Genomic DNA, 20,255 nt, shown 5'->3' with positions numbered 1-20,255 from the left:
GCACCCCAGCACTGTGGCCTGGGAGGAGACCAGGTCACCTGTGACTTACCTTGAAGGACTGCACGAACGTCCAGAGCAGGATGCGGATGGTGTAACCCTGGCGCAGCAGCTTGATGAGCCGAGCAGCTCGGAAGAGCTTCAGGAAGCTCATGTTGAAGCTGCTGGTGTTCACCAGCTGGGAGAAGATGAGAGGGTCAAAGGGAGGTGGGAGCCCCCCCAGCCCACAGCACTACACCCCACTGCTCCCAGCCCCTGCTTCACCTTGGTGTCCGTCAGGATAATCTCCGTAATGCTGCCGATGACGGTGATGAAGTCAAAGATGTTCCAGGTGTCCCGGAAATAATTCTGCAAAAGGAAGGAGAGAAGGAACGTGGATTTGAGCTCAGGGATGGCAGGTGCAAAGGGCGCTGGGCCACGGGCCCAGGCCGCTCGTGAATAACGGTGGTGGAAGAGACTTTGCCACCCATTTGTATGCGGCCACAGTCTGGAGCATCATCCCGCGTCTGAGACAGTGGCAGACCTGAATGTGTCTGCGGTGAGCAGCTTCTCCTGGGAGATGACTCACATGTCCAACAGGCCACCTTGGTCAATGGGAGTGCGAAAAGCAGCCACAGCCAGCCCCAGACAGGCTGTGAAGGCTCGTCACGCTGACCTTCACAGCCACAAGGCTGCTTTGCCCTCCTCTTTGTGGGCACCTGGACCCTCTTCAGCTCCTGCTGCTGTGCAGCAGCTGGTGCAAGAATGGACCTGACCATAGCTGGCCCACTGGGACCGGGGAAGATGACTGATGAGGTGGACTTCATCAGATGATGATGGTGGACCACCAGATGAGGTGGATGATGGCTGATGAAGTGGACCACCAGATGAGGAGGATGATGGCTGATGAGGTGGGCCACCAGATGAGGTGGACCTCATCTCCCAGTATGGGTTAGAAACAGGAAAGAAACTATAAAAGAGGAAATCCAAGAGTTGCTCCTAAGCAGCAAAGCGTAGCTGAAGAAAAGGCAGTCCATGGCTTCAAATCTTAAATAGCAGCTGAGAACCTGAGGACTGTGAATTAGGCTGGGAGGTCTCACTGCTGTTCAGGTCTGGTCCAACTGATATAGCCCAAGGACAGCAATGCACCAGCATCTCGTGTCTCCCGGGGACAAGGACAGACATCAGCATGATGGCGGCAGCAGTTGGCTTTAGCAGAGTGGCTGCGCGGCACGTACGTGGTCCATGCACCAGAGTGCAGAAGCAAGTCAAAAAGTAAAGGAATGGTGTGGCTTCCCCCACCAGCATCCAGCAGTGGGAAGTTTAATGAGAACCAAAGGAGCAATTCCAACCTAAAAGCAGCTCTTAGGCTGGGACCCAAAATAAACAGCTACAACCTCACATTATTAACACCTTCCCCCTGTGATCTGTGTGCTGCCAACATCCAAATTAACACCCTCGTCGCGAACAGGAGCAGCCACTCACCAGGAAGCCAAAAGCGATGATCTTGAGGACGCACTCCAAGGAGAATACCATGGTGAACGCGATGTTCAGGTACTTCAGGGCCAACTCATAGGTGTACGGAGCAGAGTAGTACTGATGAAAAGAGAGAGACATCGCTAGCCAGGAGGGAGCCTGCTAGCCTCTTGGCTGATGACCATCCCAGGGAAGACCTGCGGTGGCCCATGCTCCTTGCCCTGGGTGCCTCAAAACCATCTCCTCCTTCCCCTCTCCACCCCTCTCCCATGACAGCTGCCACTGCTTCTAAGAAGGAAGCACAGAGTAAATCTAGATCTTTCTGCAATAGTTATGAGATCCAGATCATTCGGGTCATCTGCTTTAGGGAAGATCGCAGCTCCAGTTTGGGGCATGTGGTGTTCCAAGCGATTATGCCAAGGGAATGCATGCTCAGACTCTGTCTCAAAGCATCTCCTAGAAACAACCAAAATACCCTTTGGTCCCATCCTGACCGATCGTCCTTCTCCCCATCACCCCAAACAGGACAGGCTCACCCTGATCGACTCACCTTCATCATCAGCACCACGGTGTTCAACGCTATCATGGCCATAATGGTGTACTCGAAGGACGGGGAGACCACAAAGTGCCAGACCCGGTACTGGAAGGTGTGCCGGTTCTGGGGCATGTACCGCGTGAGGGGCTTGGCGCTGATGGCAAAGTCAATACAGGCCCTCTGGAATAAACCAACGTGCATCAGACCCTGGCCGATGGTAATGTGGGGAACGGTGGCTGTCACACTTCTTCCCTTCATGGGTTGGGCAGGCAGGTGGCTCACGGGTTTCTTACGCCTGGGGAGCTCCAGGCTCCCAAACCCCACCTGTTACCCCAGAAAACCCATAAAAACATTCTTTTTCCCCGTCCCCAGACTGTACCTCATTCTTCTCCAGACTGCACTCCTCCATCATTTTGTCTCCTTGCTCTTGGAACGTGATGATGATGAGAGCCACGAAAATGTTGACAAAGAAGAAAGGGAAGACCACAAAATAGACGACATAAAAAATGGACATCTCCATGCGGTTGCTGCGACTGGGCCCACGGTCCTCCTCTGTCACGTCCACCGAATGCTGCAGCACCCTGTGGGCAGACAGGCAGAGAAAAGCAACCGGAGATATGCCCATCAGGACTGCCACCACACAGCATGTCTCATGAGACCTCCTTTGTACAGCCGGCTCTATCTATCCGCAGTTGCAACGATGATAAGATAAACCTCTGTCTTATTCTCCTGTAGAAGGTTGGCCCTTCTAAGTGGCAACAGCCTGGCTTACCCTCCTTTGCCTGTGCCCCTGATGGAAAAGAGATTTTCCAGTGCTCCATGTACAGAAAAAAAAAAAAAAAAAAAAAATCGCCCAAACTCACATGAGCATGAAGAAAGGGCTGATCTTATGGTCTTCTCCAAAATCAAGCAGAAATATACCTCAGGGCCAGGCAGAAGAAGGGATTATCCACCATTTCCTCCCTAAGGAAGAAGCTAACCCCAGCCACCCTCCCCAGGGTAAAGCTCTTTTGTCCTGACAGTTTCTCACCCTTCCTCTCCTCCTCCCTGCCCAGCAGTTTCTCTCTCAGTCCCACCTGGGCGTAGCCAGTTATTAACCCCACAACTCCAACTGGGGATATGCCCACCCCCATTCAAGCAGGATGGAGCAGAATACTCACTGGGGCCAACCCTCGCCGGTGGAGACAGTGAACAGGGTGAGCAAAGCCCAGATGATATTGTCGTAGTGAAACTCATGGCGTTTCCACTCCCGGCACTTCACCTCCATCTTGTTCTTCTCATGGTCCACGTAGTTCCCTCTGCAAGGTCAGGAGAGAGTAGGGACATTGGTTTTTACACTGCCAGACTACAAGACAGTGGCTTTAAACCCTGGGGGCAGAGTGTGTGTGCGGTGCAGGGGACACCACTCCTCCTGTAGAACTGGAGGAAGAAATGGGGGGAGGCTGGACAACACCTGGGGGGAAGCGGAGAGGGTGAGAGAGAAGGAGGAAAGAGAACAGGAGCAAAATATGGGGCTCTGCGTCCCATGCCCCATGCAAGGATGCACAGCACTGACCGCGACGCAGACAGGGCTCAGCCCATGCTGTCTGCTCCAAGAGGCTACAGCCAAGAATGAGTCACAACCAAGGGACTTAACTGAGAACCCAAAGACGACATTACCCAGCACCCTGCCTTTGCCAGAGGTGTCAGCAGCATCAGACCTACTGAACGGTGCACCTACATGCAGTCCTTCTCTGTGTCCTTAGAGCTGTCAGTGCAGTAGAAAAACTTCCCCTTGAAGAGCTGGACGGCAATGACAGCAAAGATGAACATGAAGAGCTTGTAGACGATGAGGATGTTGAAGACGTTCTTGAGGGAAGTCACCACGCAGTCGAAGACGGCCTGCAAGGAGGGCATTACTCACCTTGGGCAACCAACGGCCTTGGCAAAAGGCAGGACCAAAACCTTCCTCAAGACTGCCATGGGGGAAAGACATTTCCCACTCCTGGGGTGGAAAGGAGGAAGGAGCTGGGCTTTCTCCCAGGCAAAGGGCTGTTTTATGAGCAAGTTTAACACCTGGAGTACCCCCAGAACACACATAGAATTATTAAGGTTGGAAAGGACCTCTAAGATCACCAAGTCCAACCGCCAACCCGATACCACCATGCCCACTAAACCATGTTCTGAAATGCTACATCTACATGTTTTTTGAACACTTCCAGACATGGCGACTCCACCACTTCCCTGGGCAGCCTGTTCCAATGTTTGACCACTCCTTCAGTAAAGAATTTTTTCCTAATATCTAATTTAAACCTCCCCCGGTGCAACTTGAGACCATTTCCTCGTAGAGCCTGAGCAGCCCCTCAGACAGCAGCAGAGATGGATATTTATACGCTCAATGTTCTCTGCAACCAGGGTAGCAGATGGAGGACCACCCTAATAATGCAATTAGCAGCGCTCAGGACCAATTAGCAAACACTTCATTGGTTCACATCCCCCTGAAGAACACGGCAGAGTGAATACCTCTGCCAGCAATAGCAGCACCTCCCCAGGCTGTGCCCTCAGCCCAAGTTCTCACAGTGCTTTAAGAAAGAGAGGAATGTCCCTATCCCTGCTTTGTGATGGGGGCAGAGGTGTCCAGAAATGAACTGACATGGGCTGAATCCACCCACTGATCTGGAAGAAAAGCTAGGGTCAAAACCTGTGTCTCGGGGGTGCCACCCTGGGCCTCGTCCATCAGCCAAATAAACCTTTGCGAGAAAAACTCGGGGCTTCCTCAGTCTCTTACTCCTTTTTGGCTCTTTACCCCATTGGCTAAAGTAGGGAAATCCATAATCCAGCCTGTGCTGCATAAGTAATCCCTCTATTCAGCTGGGAAATTCCCCTCCAGTGCAACACCATGACAGCAGAGCACACACAATCCTGGGTTGTTTGCAAGCTGCTCTGGTAGGAAAGATAATGAACCTCGGAAAGAGATTTGAGCTCTCCCAAACCTGAGGCAGCCTGTGTTACTGGGAAAAAACCTGGGCTTTGCTGCCTCATGCCCACTCCAGCCCCAGATGTGCAGCAGCTTGAAGGGCGTCGCGTTTGAAAACCGGGCTCCTAAAACACAGCAAATGCTTTGAAAACTACTCATGCATCGCTCATGAGAACATCGCTGCACGTGGTCCCTGCACCAACTGGTCCGTGCTGGAGAAGACAGACATAAGGCAGGAGATGTTGGTCATTACCTTCAGCTTGGGCAGTCGCTTGATGGTTTTCAGGGGCCTCAAGACCCGTAGCACACGGAGAGACTTGATGGTCTTGATATCCCGGCCCTTGTTGGTCCTACCGCGTCAGAGGGAGGCACAGGCACCCAAAAACAAAAGAGAGAGACAATAAACTTGCAGACCCGGGGCTGGATGCTCTGGGGGGGTTCTCAACAGCTGACACCCACCCCAGCATGCATGAAGATGAGAATGAGAGGGCCATATGCCACCATGGGGGCCAGCGATCACAAACGTGTGACCGTTGAGTGCTCAGCCCACCCAACCGAGTCTCCTCCAACGCATGTGCTGGCAGATGGAAAATAAATCAACCCTCTCCTCCCGGGGATCAGGACCTTTCCGCCTTGCTGGGGGAGCAGCAACCTTAGCAAACCCTCTTGTCGTGATGGCAGGGCCAGGGCAGGCGACGCAACGCTCTCCCCGCGCAAGGGCAGCTGCCCGAAGGGCTCTGTGCCACACTGTTCTGCCCCGTGTCCCTGAGCCAGGCTGCTCCACGGGGCCAGGAGGTTTGTTTCCTACCACAGGCAAGTGCCATTGGCAGGCGGGGCTTGCAAAAGGCCATGACCTTTGCAAATTATTTTCTTCCATTGTTACTGGCTGCGAGGGACTCACGATAAAACGAGGGGGATGCCCTCAGTGGAGTCTACATGCAGGTCTCTCACCAAGAATATTCTGTCCTGGTCTAAACTCAAGATTCACAGTCGTCACATTTGGCACCTGCCCTGTGCTAGGTTTCTTTGCACAAGTGTTGTCTCCTACAGCTTTCTGCCTTGTTCCATCAGTGCTACCCAACTTGGTCTTCCATCTCACAGAGTCTCAGCCTTCCCTCTCCAGATCAGGACAGTGCTTGCCTCCACCCCAAGTCAGTTGAGGGAGGCAGATCTTACTATTAGGATTATCTAGAAAAGCAGTGCTAAGAACCCTCTTGACCTTCGTTCCTTGAATATGGTGATTACTCCCAACCACAATATGAGGTTTTTTTTCTTGTCTTTTAACTAAAGCCCGTGGGCTGGATCCCAGGATGGAGCAGAGAGGTCCTGGTGAAGGTGGCATGGTTTGTATCCACTGGGCACCCTCAAAAAATATCAAGGAAATGACTTAGAACAACAGACACGGCAAATTACACTGCTCTTTTACAAGGGTTAATGCAACAGGGAGCACAATAATGGACTTAATCATTAAGGGATGTAAACAAAGCCACTAATTAATAGTCCTATCTGGAAGCACAGTCCCACAAACACACGGGAAGCAACTGTACCAACAGCCCCAGGACTCAATTTGCACATCCTGTCTCCTGCTTTGCTCAGTATCAGGGCCTGGGTAAGGGGCTGGGGTGAGGATCCCAAGGCAGCGCTCAGCTGGTGCAAGATGCCAATCAAGAGCAACTCAACTGCAATGGTTTGCATTTGCCGAGGAGGGACCTCTTCAAGCCTCAAGAAACCTCCTCCTAGATCCTGCTTGGAATATGGATATAGGTCTGGATGACACAAGGAGGAAAGCTTGGCCTTTCTGTGTCTACAGCCAAGGCTGAGCTCTCCCTGGCCCCCTGAGCTTGGCATGAACCACCTCCCATGCCCTTGGAGGACGTCAAGGCTGAAATCCCTGCGGTGTTTGAGTGCAGGAAAAGCCCCTGCCAGGGCAGAGCCTTCAGCTCTGTGGCAGATACCGCTTTCCCCATGTCCTGCTCCCCTGGGTGTGCTTCACACCGTCTCAGGGACAGACACTGAGATCCATGATGAAAGCACCCTCCTTTGAAGGCAAGGGACTCATAGAACGGTTTGGATTGGAAGGGACCTTCAAGATCATCTAGTTCCGACCCCCTGCCACGGGCAGGGACACCCTCCACTACACCAGATTGCTCAAAGACTCATTCCACCTGGCCTTGAACACTTCCAGGGATTGCATTGCTTGCAAAGAAACCCCGCCTGCGCTTTCCTGGTGCATATCCCCTTTAACGCATCCCAGGGCAATACCAGTGCACGTACAGGGCAACGTACTCGGGTCCCTGGGAACACAACTAAGGATCAGCACAGGCGTCAGACAGACGGACTCTTGCTTGTGCCTGTCACCCCCCACTCCCCAGGGCGGCACCCCGCAGCAACCCGCACGGCATAGTTACCCCAGAGCATTCCTGTCGGCGATCCAGCCCAAGCAGCACCACACAGCACCAACAGAGAGAGGGAGAAAGAGAGAAGAGAGGAAGAAGGTAAGAAAAGCGGTGGGGGAGCTGCACGGGGATGACTGCAGTCTCTCAGGCAGCTCTCTGCTATCCCATGCCTAGGTTGAAAGGCACAATGAGTAGACCACGTTGTGTCCTGCGGGACGGAGCTTATCTCCAGGGAGGGACTCATCCAGTGAGCTGGAAGCCCCTGCCCTCCCAACTGCAGATTTTGGGAGGGAGCACGTAGTGAAACCTCTGCTGAAAGAGGAACCCGTGGAGAGCAGGACGGTGGGCAACAGCAGGCAGGCGCGTAGTCCTCCTTGGCCAAAGGCAGATGCCTCCAATGGAACCTACCTGCAAGGCCACCAGAGTTCTCATCCAAACAGCCTAACTCTGCTAAATCCTCTCCAAGAAATCCACCAATTAAGAGCCTCAGCTGCCCCACAGGATCTCCTGCAACCCAGCAGGACACTCGTTCAGGCAAGCCAAGGTGGTCTACAAGGTCCCTAGTTGTAACCACACCTCCGTCCCTGCTTGAGTCCCTGCCCCGTGCACGCAGAGCACTCAGCACCGTGGGCAAAGCCTGCACAGTAAAACATTCCTTAAAACCCATAAAAATAATCCCATGGCTGCACGTTAGCGAAACAGGTGGAAGGTGCATTGAAAAGGCGATAGCTGAACTCCGCAGCGTGTCTGTGATGGGACATCAGACCTCTGACCTGACCAGCCTCACACCAAGTTATTCCGCAGCATGTTGGGGTCCCTCTTGCTTCCAGACCCTGGTGCCGATGAGCACAAGGCGATGCCGCTCGGCAAAGAAAGAGGCACCTCTGCTGGGTACCTCCAGCTGGAGAAACTCCTGCCCATGCTCACCAGGTGAGACAACGAGGGCTATGAACTGATCACTCAACCCTTCCACCATGCTTTGCACCACTCAGCCTTTCCCGCTGCTGTGAGCCCACCAGCATCACTGCCCCTCGGCGGCTCCACCACGCCGCGAGCCGGAGCCGCTCCTCTGCGCAAAGCCTCCTCGCAGGCTGCCGCGGGTGGCGAAAGTGAGCAGGGTCTTTAGTTACGGTTCGGGTTATTTCAGCTAATTTAATTTGAACTCTTTGGAGATTTATGGGTTTATATCAGGCTTTTTATTTAGGCTGCATTCAGATTGACGTATTCGCTTTCCATGCGGAGAGCTACGGAGGAGCCAAGACGACCTCTTGCTCAGGATGGGCTTGGAGGGGGCAGCCGACAAGTCACAATAGCACATGAAGACACACAGCTTTACGGGTGGACACTCGCTCATTGGTGACTTTGATGGGGCACAGCAGATGATGGTGGCACTGCTGGACCAGCTCAGAGACCTCCTGCGCTGCCCACGGCTACCCGGGCCCCCCACCGGAAAACCAAACCACAAAGAGGGGGCAAAAGGGCCTGAAAACCCAAACCGCATGGCGTGTCCCAGCACTTCTTCTACTGGGAGGAGCTGGACCCAGTCACCAGTCGCTCTCAGTCACGTAAATGCTGCAGTTGCTCTGTGGGCATCGCTTTGCCCACCCAGCACCGTGGAGGTGAGGAAGGGGAGAGGGAGGACATGTCCCTCCCAGCCCCGAAACAAAGAGCTTGTGGAGGGAGAAGAAAAGGAGAGGGATTCAGACACGGCTGTCAGAGTTTTCCTCTCGAGATCAGGATGGAGGGAGGGCGGATGGCGGGTTGGGACATGTATAGCTGGAGAACATCCTGTAGCTCCTGGGGCCGCAGTGGTGACAGGCTGCCAAGGAGAGAGGCAGGTGTTCTTATAAATGCTTTATAATGTATAAACCCATCAGAAATTGCTGCGGTTCCTTTGTTCCCATCATTCCCGAAGCCATGAGGTCATCTCCTCTGGCAAGAGTCACCAGGGGACATGGGGGAGAGGAACAATCCTGAAGGCTTACACTACAAAGAGCCCTCGTCCATGGCACAAGCAACTCGATATCTATCCAGCTACAGCTACAAGAGTGGGCAGGTGACACAGATGATTGCTGCAAACATACGGGGAAATGCAAAGGCCCTCTACGTGGGAGGGAGTTCGGTGCTGCAGCCGATGAAGATGCTTGCCCTCAAGAATTCAGCTGCCCTGTGCCCAAAGGGACCTCAGGAGGCTGGGTGGAGGCAGGCAAGTGGTAAGCGGGGTTGGAAGGGGCACAGTAGCTTTCCCATGTACTTGGTAGTGGCACATGGGGACCATGCCAGCTCCAGGGGCCACCCCAGGAACCATGCCACCTTTGTGGGGTGGAGGCAAGGGGACACTAAACACCGATTATGCTACTGTTAGTGGCATTGAGGACACCTGTCTACCTGGGAGCAGGCTGAGCCATCAACCTACTCTCCTTCAGCCATCAAAGTCTTGATGAAAGATGCCTTGGAAGGAAAAGGCTCTCTTGTCCTCCTAAAATCCCTCAAACCACCCAGCACATCCTCAGATTGCTGATACCCTTGAGCCCCGCCACAGGCATGCTCTGAGGGGCTGCCCTGGCAGGAGGGGAAACAGCCAGACCCCAGAGATGCTCAATCTATCTTTGTAGTGGCCTGAGTGGCCTCCCTGAGGCTCAGAGCAATGTGCTCAGCCAATGGTCCTGCCCCAGTCACAGAATCATAGAATGGTTTGGGCTGGAAGGGACCTTTAAGATCATCTAGTTCCGACCCCCCTGCCATGGGCAGGGACACCTTCCACTAGACCAGGCTGTTCAAAGCCTCATCCAACCTGGCCTTGAACACTTCCAGGGATGGGGCAGCCACAACTCCTCTGGGCAACCTGTGCCAGTGCCTCACCACCCTCATCTGCTGGTTCATCCCTGTGCCGAGCTTCTCCCAAGGAGAGAGCAGTGGATGAAAGCACCAGGCAAGGAAGGGGGTGAGGAGGGTGAGGAAGGCAAAAGGAACAAGCCAGGGAGGGTGCAAGTGGGTGAGAGTGAGGGGCCAGTGTCACGGTGGCACCTGCTCATCCCTCCTCCTCAAGCTCCCACTGCACCACCTGCCCTGGTCGGCAGCACGGAGGAGGGCAGAGCAGTACAAAACTCATCCCTGGACACTTCTCCCCGCCATAGCACGGGCACTGCAGATGTCGAGCCACCCCGCACCCACCTGCGGAGGGGCACCCGCGGGCGCCACAGGCTCGGTAGCAGAGCCCAAGGGCAAGGCGATGTTCAGCAGGGACAGACTGCAGAGGGTGCGGGCACAAACCCCACCGGCTGCGCCCCCATTGCTGTGGGGCTCCAGGGCAACACTTGCCCTCAGAGCAGATGAAGAGCGACTGGCCGGGGGTACCATTTCCAGCCCCAACATGCTCCGAGGGCAGCTCTGTCCGGCAGGCTGCCGCTTTTGCTGTCTCTGTGAGCCCTGGGATGCGTGGCAGGTGTAAAACTTTAGCTCTGCCACCCTTAGGTCTTTTTTCCCCCCCCTCTAACAGCACTTTCTGTCCTCTTTCAAGTCCATTTTCACCACCAACCTCTTCCTAGCACCTCCAGCTTGCCTCACCTTGCCCCCTGCCTGCTTGCTCACCAGCATTGGACAAACAAGGAGAAATACATCTCTGGAGCAGCTGCGCACTGTTGCCACAAGCCAGCCCAGAAGCAGAGCAGAACAGTGCAGAGAAATAAGAAAAAATAATAAAAATCAAGGTCTAGTAGCCGTAACACACAGTTGTATCCTCCTCCCACCCCGGCTAAGAGAAGACAAAGAGCTGACAAGCACGACGGCCACTTACGCCAAGGCAAAAGCCACCAGTGCTCCCACCACCACGATGAAATCCAGGATGTTCCAGAGGTCTCGGAAGTAGGAGCCGTCCTGCAGGATCAAGCCCTGATCGATCATCTGCCAGGGAGAAAATCGGTGAGAAAAATAGGCAAGGAATGAGGAGCTCGGCCATCAAGTGGAAGCAGCCGCAGGTGGGACGTGCTGGGGACAGGGACATCACAGGGAGCAGCAGACCTGTCCCTGTGTCCCAGGTATACATCAAGGAGCATTGTATTTTGGGAGCACCCTCAAATCCCAGCGCTAAGAACCAGGCTTTATAGTCTCCGGCATCCAAATTTAGGACCAGAACTAAAAACCTGAGCTATTTCCCACCCGCTGCAAGGACGCTGCGGGCCCCAGCCCGCGAGGGCTCTTACCTTGATGACCATCTCGAAGGTGAAGACACCGGTGAAGACATAGTCGAAATACCTCAGGACCTGCAGAGAGAGGGCACGAAGGGGCTCACCGGTGCCCACCCAGACCGCACTACCACCCCGCACCAGGGCTCGCCTGGCTCAGGTGCAGACAGGGGATTGGCTCGCTTGCCCCAGACCCAGTCTGTTCCCAGGGTGCCCTGATCCATGTCCCAAACACATGCCCCACCACGGAAGCTAAAATCCTGCAGGAGCTTGCCCAGGGGCTGCGGGGAGCAGAGAGGGTCTGCACTCACTTTGTTGCGGTCGGAGTTGGTGAGGACGGGATCCTCAGCCGCCAGGGCGATGCTGCTGGCGGCGATCACCAGGAGGATGCACATCTCAAAGTAGCGCAGGTTGACGATGTAGTGACAGGCCCTCCGCACCCTGCAGGGACACGGCCCGTGTCCACCCCACCTGCCAGCCCCTGGGTGTCCCCAGGCACGGCCCACGGTCCCAAATCCACCCACCCCACGTCACTGGCTTCCCACACGGAAAGATGGGCAGTAAAGCCTGAGAAGCAAAATGAGGGAGCCTGAGGGTGGTTTGGGTGTGCTGACCCCTTTTCTGGGCTGCCCCGGTGCCCTGGGCACCCTGCAGCCAGCCAGGGAGAGTCCCTGGGAAATTGGAGTGCTTATTCTTCCAGGCTGCTGGAGCTACATAAGAGCTACAGGGGAGCAGAAAATTGCAGAGGTGTGCAACAAGCATTGAATAAAATCACCGCTTGGCCATCAGCTGGCAAGAGAGAAAACCCCGAGCGGGGTTGGCACATCGGCGGATGGCGCTGCCAGGGCTTGGGGACCACCATGGCTGGTGACCCAGGCTGTCTGGGAGATGTTCACCCGCTTCCCAAGGGGATCCTCTGTTTTCAGTGATGTCTCAGGGTCCTTCCCCTTCAGCCCTCCCCAGCCCTGGGCTCCTATGGTCCAAAAACCATCTCACGGGTTGGTGGTGCTGAAGATGAACATGGAGCTGTGCGGCACCATTGCTTTGCCCGTCTCGCTTTTCTCCTTCTTCCGTTTCTTCTTCTCCATCTCCTCCTCATCCTCTTTGGTCTCTGCCTCTTTCAAGGGGCTGGCTTCGCCGTCTGTCTTGTTGCTAACTGCAGGAAAGCGAGAGCCTTTGCCTGGCCTTACACCCCAACAGCACCCTGGGGTGTCCCTGTCTCCCCGACACAATCCTCCCCAACCCAGTTTCTGCTTTTTACAGGAAGAGGAACCAGAAGGGAAGAAAAAGCATGAGGTGAAGCAGACAAACGGGGTTTTAGTAAGGGCAGCTTTCACAGCGCTGTTTAATGAATGACACAGTTTGCGCGGCTCACCTTGACCCCAAGGATGCTGCTTAGGGCTTGGAGCGGCAGTGGAGGCTGCAGATGTGGTAGGAAAAACTGGGGATGCGAGTCTTTTACCCGGGTAGGGAGGAAGGGGGAAGGAGAAACCAGGTGATGGCATGGGTGGGAAGGAAGTGGGAAAGGGAGAACCTTCCCAGGGGATGGTGGCACATTGGGGCTGCATTCGGGCTCCCCTGCGAAACTGGGGTGCTGAAGGGAGGTGCTGCAAGGAACGGCAAGGAAAGCACCCCCTGCTCGATGGATGCGGATAGGAAAAGCCGTGCAAGCGGCTCTCCGTCCCGCCCCAGGGTCCCCGCGGGCCAGGAGAAGGGGCTCAGGAAAGAGAGACGGGTCCTCACTCTGTACCACAGCGGAGTCGTGGACATCGATCATGATGGCGGTGCTCTCCGTGGCCTTCTCCGTGTTGGGGGTGATGGAGGAGAGGTCAGGCTCGCTCCGGCTGACAGTGCGGCTGCCTTCCAGCAGCGCTTGCTCACTGGTGTCCAGGCTGCTGCAGTCCTGCTCTGTCAGGCTGCCCGTCTTGCCCCGGGGGGGCTCGGGCGCTGCTTGCGGGGTGCTCCCCTCCTCAGCGGTCCCAACCAGCTCAGCATCACCGCTGGGAATCCCGTTTGTCCTGCGGGAAGGAGGTGGGATGAAAAAAGGTGTGAGGAGATGAAGGGAAAGGACAAGGAGCTGTGGGAACTGCGAGATGCCCTCCCTGGGTACCAACCTGACCGGCTCCCCGCTCGCCTCTGCTGTGGCCACATCTCCACACTGGTCCCCGTCCTGTGTTCCCTCCGCAGGGCTGGCCTCCTCCAGACCCGTCTCCTGGCTGGCTGAGCGGCTCCCCAGGGTGCCAGCCGGCTCTTTCCCCTCAATTCGGGCTCTGCGGTGCCGGCTGCGCCGCTGGCTCTGCCTCATCCGTGCCCTGTCCTCCGTGCCACCTCCTGCCCCATCCTGCTCGCCTGGCTCACAGTTCCCATGGCACGATTTCTGGTGCCACGACTCCTTGTCTCGCTTGGCCCGGGGCGACGGACTCCTCCTGTCCTCAGCGCCACCGGGGTTGGCCCCCGGGGCCGGCTGCTCAGGTCCCTCGGCTGACGGCCGCTCGCCCTTGCCGCTCTGATCCTCGGCACATTTCTCCAGGGCGACGCCATCCCCCGGTTTCTTCCTGCGGAAGATGCTGGCGTGGGGGTTGATGAGGGGCGGCTCGTCTTTGTTGATGCCCTCCTGGCTGGACATCTGCATGTGCCGGCGCAGCTGGCTGGTCCGCTGCTCCCACACCGACATGTGGTGCCGCCGTCGCCGCTCCCGCCTGCAATGGGGGACAGCGAGGGGTCGGCATCCCGGACACCCACCCCGCTGCTGGTGCTTCTCCGGGAGGGGTGGGATTGAATTTGGGAATCCCAGGGAGAAGGAAATGCTGTCCCCAGGACTACGGGCTGAGCTCCTGCCTTGCCCCCCGCCTTCCGGCATCCCTCTGGTGCTGGCAGGGGGTGAAAACGGGGCTGAAATGGTACTTCTGGCCCTCCGGAGATGTCAGGCTGATGGAGGACCAGCCCCAGCAGCCTCACAGCTTCCCTGAAGCTTTCGGGCATCACAGCCAGCTTGCTGGGAGCAGCCAGCACCCCAGCCTGCCCCAACCTAGCCAGGCAGCGGCCACCATCCCCTTGCACAGGGCCACCTCTTTAAATAAGGGCAATGTCCCCTCCTTGCTTTGCTAGCTCCTCAGAGCTGGGCTCCTTTTCAGAGCAACACCGCCTTAATGATGCAAACGAAGGTGCAGGGGACTGTGGCATGAGAGCCAGCTTGCCGGCAAGGGTGGTAGTCTGGATGGGATGGGGACAGTGAGTGAGAGGGGAAAAGACGCCAGGTACAAGACCTGCCTTTCTCAGTGACAGGTGGCTATCCAAGAGGGAGGATGTCACCAGTGCGGGAGGTCCCCTCCTTCCCTCTGCTCAGCTACACTCAGCTGGGACAGTACCTGGCCTGGCACATCCCGGGTTGGAAGTCTGTCCCAAGGAAAGGAGCTGTACTGGGCTCCTCTACCTTCTTGCAGGTGTGCTCTAGGGAGGGCTGTGCTGTGCCATGAAATCTTTGCAGTGCCATCGTGTGCTTATCCCAAGAACAAGTACAGGCTGGGTGGAGAATGGATTGAGAGCAGCACAGAGGAGAAGGACTTGGGGGTACTGGTTGAGGAGAAGCTCAACATGAACTGGCAATGTGCGCTGGCAGCCCAGAAAGCCAACTGTGTCCTGGGCTGCATCCAAAGCAGCGTGGCCAGCAGGTCGAGGAAGGGGATTCTGCCCCTCTGTTCTGCTCTGGTGAGACCCCACCTGCAGTGCTGCATTCAGCTCTGGGGTCCACAGTGCAGGAAAGACATTGGAGCTGTTGGAGCAGATATAGAGGGCCACAAAAACGATCAAAAGAATGAAACACCTCTCCTATGAGGACAGGCTGAGAGAGTTGGGGTTGTTCAGCCTGGAGAAAAGAGGCTCTGGGGAGACCTTCTAGCAGCCTTCCAGTACCTAAAAGGGCTACAAGAAAGCTGGAGAGGGGCTTTTTACAAGGGCATATAGTGATAGGACAAGGGGTGATGGCTTTAAACTGAAAGAGGGGGGATTTCGATTAGATCTAAGAAAGAAATTGTTTACAATGAGGGTGGTGAGGCACTGGACCAGGTTGCCCAGAGAAGCTGTGGCTGCCCCATCCCTGGAAGTAGTCAAGGCCAGGTTGGATGAAGCTTTGAGCGACCTGGGGCAGGGGGGTTGGAACAAGGTCATCTTGAAGTTCTCTCCCAACCCAAACCATCCTACGACTCGTTCTACGACAAACACACATACGAACACCCTGGTGAAGACAGACGTGCACTTCCCAACACACCGAGGCAAACGGAAACACCCGCGAGCACACGCGTGTGCGGACGACACACAAATGACACACAACCCCCACATACAGGTGGCTGCTGCGCGGCTCCCACATCGACATGTGGTGTCTCCTCCGCCTGTCTCTTCTGGGGAGGAAAAAACAAATGGGGTCAATCCCCCCTTCACCCTTCCTTTGCCTCAGAGGGGCAACGTGGAGAGGTGTCCACTGGCAGGGTGGGGGGACACCTCTCTGCGTTGTCCCCCCAAGCCATCTCTTTGCCTCAGAGTCATCCATTGCCATGGGTTGATGCTGCCCTGATTCAAGGCTTTATCCTTCACGTGCAGGAACAGCCCAATGTCACAATTATAAGGTGGAGAACGAACCACACAGGACCCGCCGGCAAGGACCCATCGTCACTGTCCCCCCAGCGAGCGGCTGAGCCTCCGAACACATCCAAGGCAGCGCCTTCGGGCACCGACGCGTGACAGCATCCGCATGCGTCCATCTGGCCGCCTACTCGTCCAACAGCCCCGAGCCATCTGCACCGACGGCGCCCGTGTACGAATACAATGCTCCGATCGGCACCGCAGCCGCCCACGCCAACCTGGCCACGTGGGAGAGAGCTCATCGCCGAGCGCAACCGGACCCTCTCCGCAGGCAGGAACGCGTGTAGCAAACCTGCCTGCGCCGGGTACCCACGTAGAAATGAAGCCATCTGTGTCTGCGCGCACCCCGAACACAAGACGCCGGCTCGGCTTCACCGCTCCCGAGTTTCCGACAGCCCTTCGGCATCAGCTCTGCTCTGGCTCGTCCTTGTGGTCCCTCCCCAGCTGCTGGCACCATCAAAGGCACGGCAGACCTGACGCTGGAGATGGTCACCCCCTGCCCTGGCGTAATCCCCTCTTCCCTGCCCCTGACACTATCCATCCCGATGAGGGGGAGGAGATGGAAAAAAGATCAGCAAATATCAACATCTCCCATTTCAAGGCCACTAGAACAACAAAGGTTAACGAGATCTATTTTTCCTAACCAGCTACATCTGACAATAGCTGGAAAACTCTAGCAGGGATGGGCAGCGTGGACAAATCCTTTAGAGCCCTAATATAGTCCAGCTCCTTCTCTTCCTCACTCCTATCCGTCCAGCCTGTTCTGCAGCCTAAATCCCTCTATTCCCTCGCTTTATCCAACACATTCTCATCAGCAGCCAGAGACAGTCACGGCACACAGACTCTGCCATCTCTCCCAGCACCCAGCCAGGCACAGATTTATTTAACAAACCCCCTGTCACCCCCAAAGCGGGGCAATATCTGCTGCTACTGGGAGCCCAGGCAGGGCTTACAAACACCCCCAGCTCCTGCTGCCCCTAAAACTGCGGGTGACGCATGGAGGATGGGGACCACCACATCCCACTGCTGCCAAGCCAGGGAGCTGGGGTCGCTCCCGACGCTGCTTCTGAACCCCCTTCCCTGGATCGGAGCTCGCCTGAAGACAGCGGTTTCTCTTGGCAAATCTGTAAGAGATTCTGCCGTGCAGGAGCTTGGCTGGATTTCAAAGCATAACGAAACCTAAAATTCCCTGGGAAGGGATTCTATAAAAAAAAGGGAAAAAAAAAGAAGAAAAAAAAGCCTTTCAGCTGCACTGAAATGTACTGTTTTGGGAAACAAATCAAAACACCTCGTTCCAATGTTGACTTCGAAAGTTTTATGTGATTTAGACCATATGACACTGCAAAATAAAGGGAAAAAAGGCGTCTAGAAAGGAAAAAACAGAATTTTCTTCTGCTGAAATGCAGAGACAAGGCTCCTTAACACCATGCCCAGGCTTTATGTGGTTTGGGGCTTTTTTTTCTTGCCCAAATCATATTTCTGTACAATCCAACGTGGTTTCGCAAACCTGCTCCATCTCTCCTAACCTCATTTGTGGGGGAAGGAGCCCGGGGCAGAATCGTGGCACCGCCGCTCCCTTCCCCCCCAGCCCTGGCTGCTCTCCTGCAGCTCTGCCATGATGAAACGCTCCCCAGGAACGAATATCACCCCTCCTCGAGGAAAAGTTGAGATACCTTCTTCCTCCCCAGCCTCCTTCCTCCCCTCTAGCAGCAGCCCTGAGTGTTTGAGCTGTACATTTGGGGCAGAAAGCTTTTTTTAGAGGATTTCTGCCATGGCCAAGCACTGAGGCTGCTGCCTGGGACAGGGGTGAGCAGCCCCAGGTCCCGCGGGGTGACTTGGTCCCTGCTACAACACCTCTCCAAAGGCACTGCCGCTCGTGGGGCGCACACTGCTAGATCTCCATCCGTCCTCAGGAAGACACCGGGAGAAGGTGAGGGTCTCACTCTGTGCGGGGACCCATTTCTCCTGCAGCAGCCCCATAAATAGCTGTGTCAGGCTCCGCGCCAGCTCCCCACCCTGCCAAGAAGCCCGAGGGGGCTTGAGGGGACACCAGGGGAGCGGTGGGGGGGTCACTCACTCGATAGCAGGCATGTTTGGGGCAGACATGGGGCTGACTTCTTTGGCTTTCTGAAGAGCGTGCTTCTGGTTAAAGGCCTCTTCTTCCTCCTGCTCATCCTGCAGAGGAAAAAACGGAGCTGTTTAGTGGGATGTTGGGGTTTCCAGGGAAGCTGCAGCCATGAGAGGCAGCGAGGGATGGACGGGGCTACCTTAGATGCCAAAGTGTGTGAGAGAAAAGGGGAGCAGGCACCTGTGTTCCCAGAGCCAGCATTTATTTTATTACAGGGATGCAACTTTACTACTACACCAGATCTTACCGAAGGGAAGTATTTAAGTATTTAAATCAGTGGCAAGAGCCGGACTGTGCACACCAGAACAGCCCTGGATGCACAGACCAGCTCAGCCCTCCCTTCTTCACAGCCACAGGGGTGAGACAGGCATCCCCCCCACCGTGATGGAGTGGGAGGCAAGGCATCCACGAATGACCCTGGCGGAGATCCTGTCGCTTTAATGAGTACGGTTGGGTCTCCGGAGCAAAGAAAATGTCATTAGAAGTCATTAGAGTGCATTCAGCCTTTTCCAAAACTCAGCACTCCCTTAATTGAGGCTGCTGGTACACCACGGGGCTCTCCCACTCCCCTCACCCCGGCAGCAGCTGGCAGCCCCTGGAAGTGCCACCCACACCTGCTGCAGGGGGACAGGGACCAGGCGTGGCTGGTCCTCCCCAAAGAGCAGCAGCGACCCTCACAGCTCTTGCCTGCTCACCCTTACCCAGATGGTGCCCCAAGATTTTAGCACTCCCCAAATATTTCCCAGCATGGTCTTAAAACCGGCTAAGCCAAATAACCTTCTCAAGCATCGTCTTAAATCGTGTTTGCTGCCCTGTGGGCAGGTGGGGAATAAATTTTGACACCACTGGAAAGCCCTTCCCACTCCACATCTCCAGAGCACTCGGGCAAATAACCATCCCCACATCAGAGCCCATCAGATAGATGAGGGTTATCTCAGGCTGACTGGAGGCAAACTATACTGGGGAACTGAAGTGGAGAAACATTTAAGCCACACTTGATGGGAAGTGTGAGTGTTCCTGGAGAGACATGAGACCAGCAGGTTTAAGCACTTTCCTGAACCAAAGTCTAACTGGCTTTGTGCAGCAATACGGGTTTGTGTTTCAGGGGAGCACCTTGCGTACCCTCCTGGGGGAAAAGCCCCTGTTTCCGGTTTGACCTAACCTCTTTTTCAAGGCAGTCTGAGCTATGAGACAAGGTGGCCCAGGTTCTGGAGCGAGGACAGTCACAGGAGGTGCTCCCAGTGCCTTTCCTGCTGGCCCTGTCCTTTACTATCTTCACACCAGTAAGAGAAAAAAGAGGAGCAACAAGAACGTACCTTGGTGAGCTCCTGAGCATTGGCCAGATTGTCCACCGCAATAGCCAAGAACACGTTCAGCAGAGTATCTGCGAGCAGCTAAGGATGCACAAGCCATGTGTTAAGGACATGGGTGTCTGCAGCCACCAAACAAGGATGGTCCTGATGGCTCCTCACCAGCTCAGTGAGAAGCAAAGGGACAAACTCCTCACTCATCCCATATATTTGACAAGGGTGTGTAGCGATAGGACAAGGTGTGATGGCTTTAAACTGAAAGAGGGCAGATTTAGGTTAGATATAAGGAAGAAATTTTTTACATTGAGGGTGGTGAGGTACTGGAACAGGTTGCCCAGAGAAGCTGTGGATGCGCCTTCCCTGGAGGTGTTCAAGGCCAGGTTGGATGAGGCTTTGAGCAACCTGGTGTAGTGGAAGGTGTCCCTGTCCACAGAAGGGGGATTGGAACTAGACGATCTTTGAGGTCCCTTCCAACCCAAATCATTCTATGATATACAGCCCTCAATGCACCTCCAGATAGCTCCTTCTCTGTGTTTGGGATACCCAGGGCTGTCGCATGCGTGACAAGACTCCCTCAATTGGAAGGGGAAGAAGCAGCAGTGGGTGAGAAGGGGGGAGTGCCTCCAGAGAGGGAGATGAGATGGGGTTGTCTCCAC

The 20,255-nt window shown here is 55.4% G+C and overlaps 1 protein-coding gene across 1 annotated transcript in view; it reads right to left on the bottom strand.

Moving 5' to 3' along the window:
- The window catches only part of CACNA1E (calcium voltage-gated channel subunit alpha1 E), a 107,672-nt gene that overhangs the window by 19,939 nt on the left and 67,478 nt on the right, over nt 1-20,255 (bottom strand). The window contains 19 exon segments of the mRNA XM_086617853.1: nt 50-220; nt 222-251; nt 253-345; nt 1,462-1,572; nt 2,003-2,167; nt 2,367-2,568; nt 3,148-3,285; nt 3,708-3,868; nt 5,197-5,293; nt 7,352-7,363; nt 11,136-11,242; nt 11,542-11,601; nt 11,835-11,964; nt 12,520-12,679; nt 13,267-13,541; nt 13,638-14,222; nt 15,864-15,920; nt 18,239-18,336; nt 19,606-19,673. Coding sequence (XP_086473979.1) covers nt 50-220; nt 222-251; nt 253-345; nt 1,462-1,572; nt 2,003-2,167; nt 2,367-2,568; nt 3,148-3,285; nt 3,708-3,868; nt 5,197-5,293; nt 7,352-7,363; nt 11,136-11,242; nt 11,542-11,601; nt 11,835-11,964; nt 12,520-12,679; nt 13,267-13,541; nt 13,638-14,222; nt 15,864-15,920; nt 18,239-18,336; nt 19,606-19,673 — 2,720 coding nt within the window.

This window comes from Tauraco erythrolophus, chromosome 10, assembly GCF_009769465.1.
Source record: "Tauraco erythrolophus isolate bTauEry1 chromosome 10, bTauEry1.pri, whole genome shotgun sequence".
In the NCBI taxonomy this organism is placed as follows: Eukaryota; Metazoa; Chordata; class Aves; order Musophagiformes; family Musophagidae; genus Tauraco; species Tauraco erythrolophus.
Note: the sequence above shows the minus strand (reverse complement) of the source record. Positions and strands in the feature narration are given on the sequence as shown.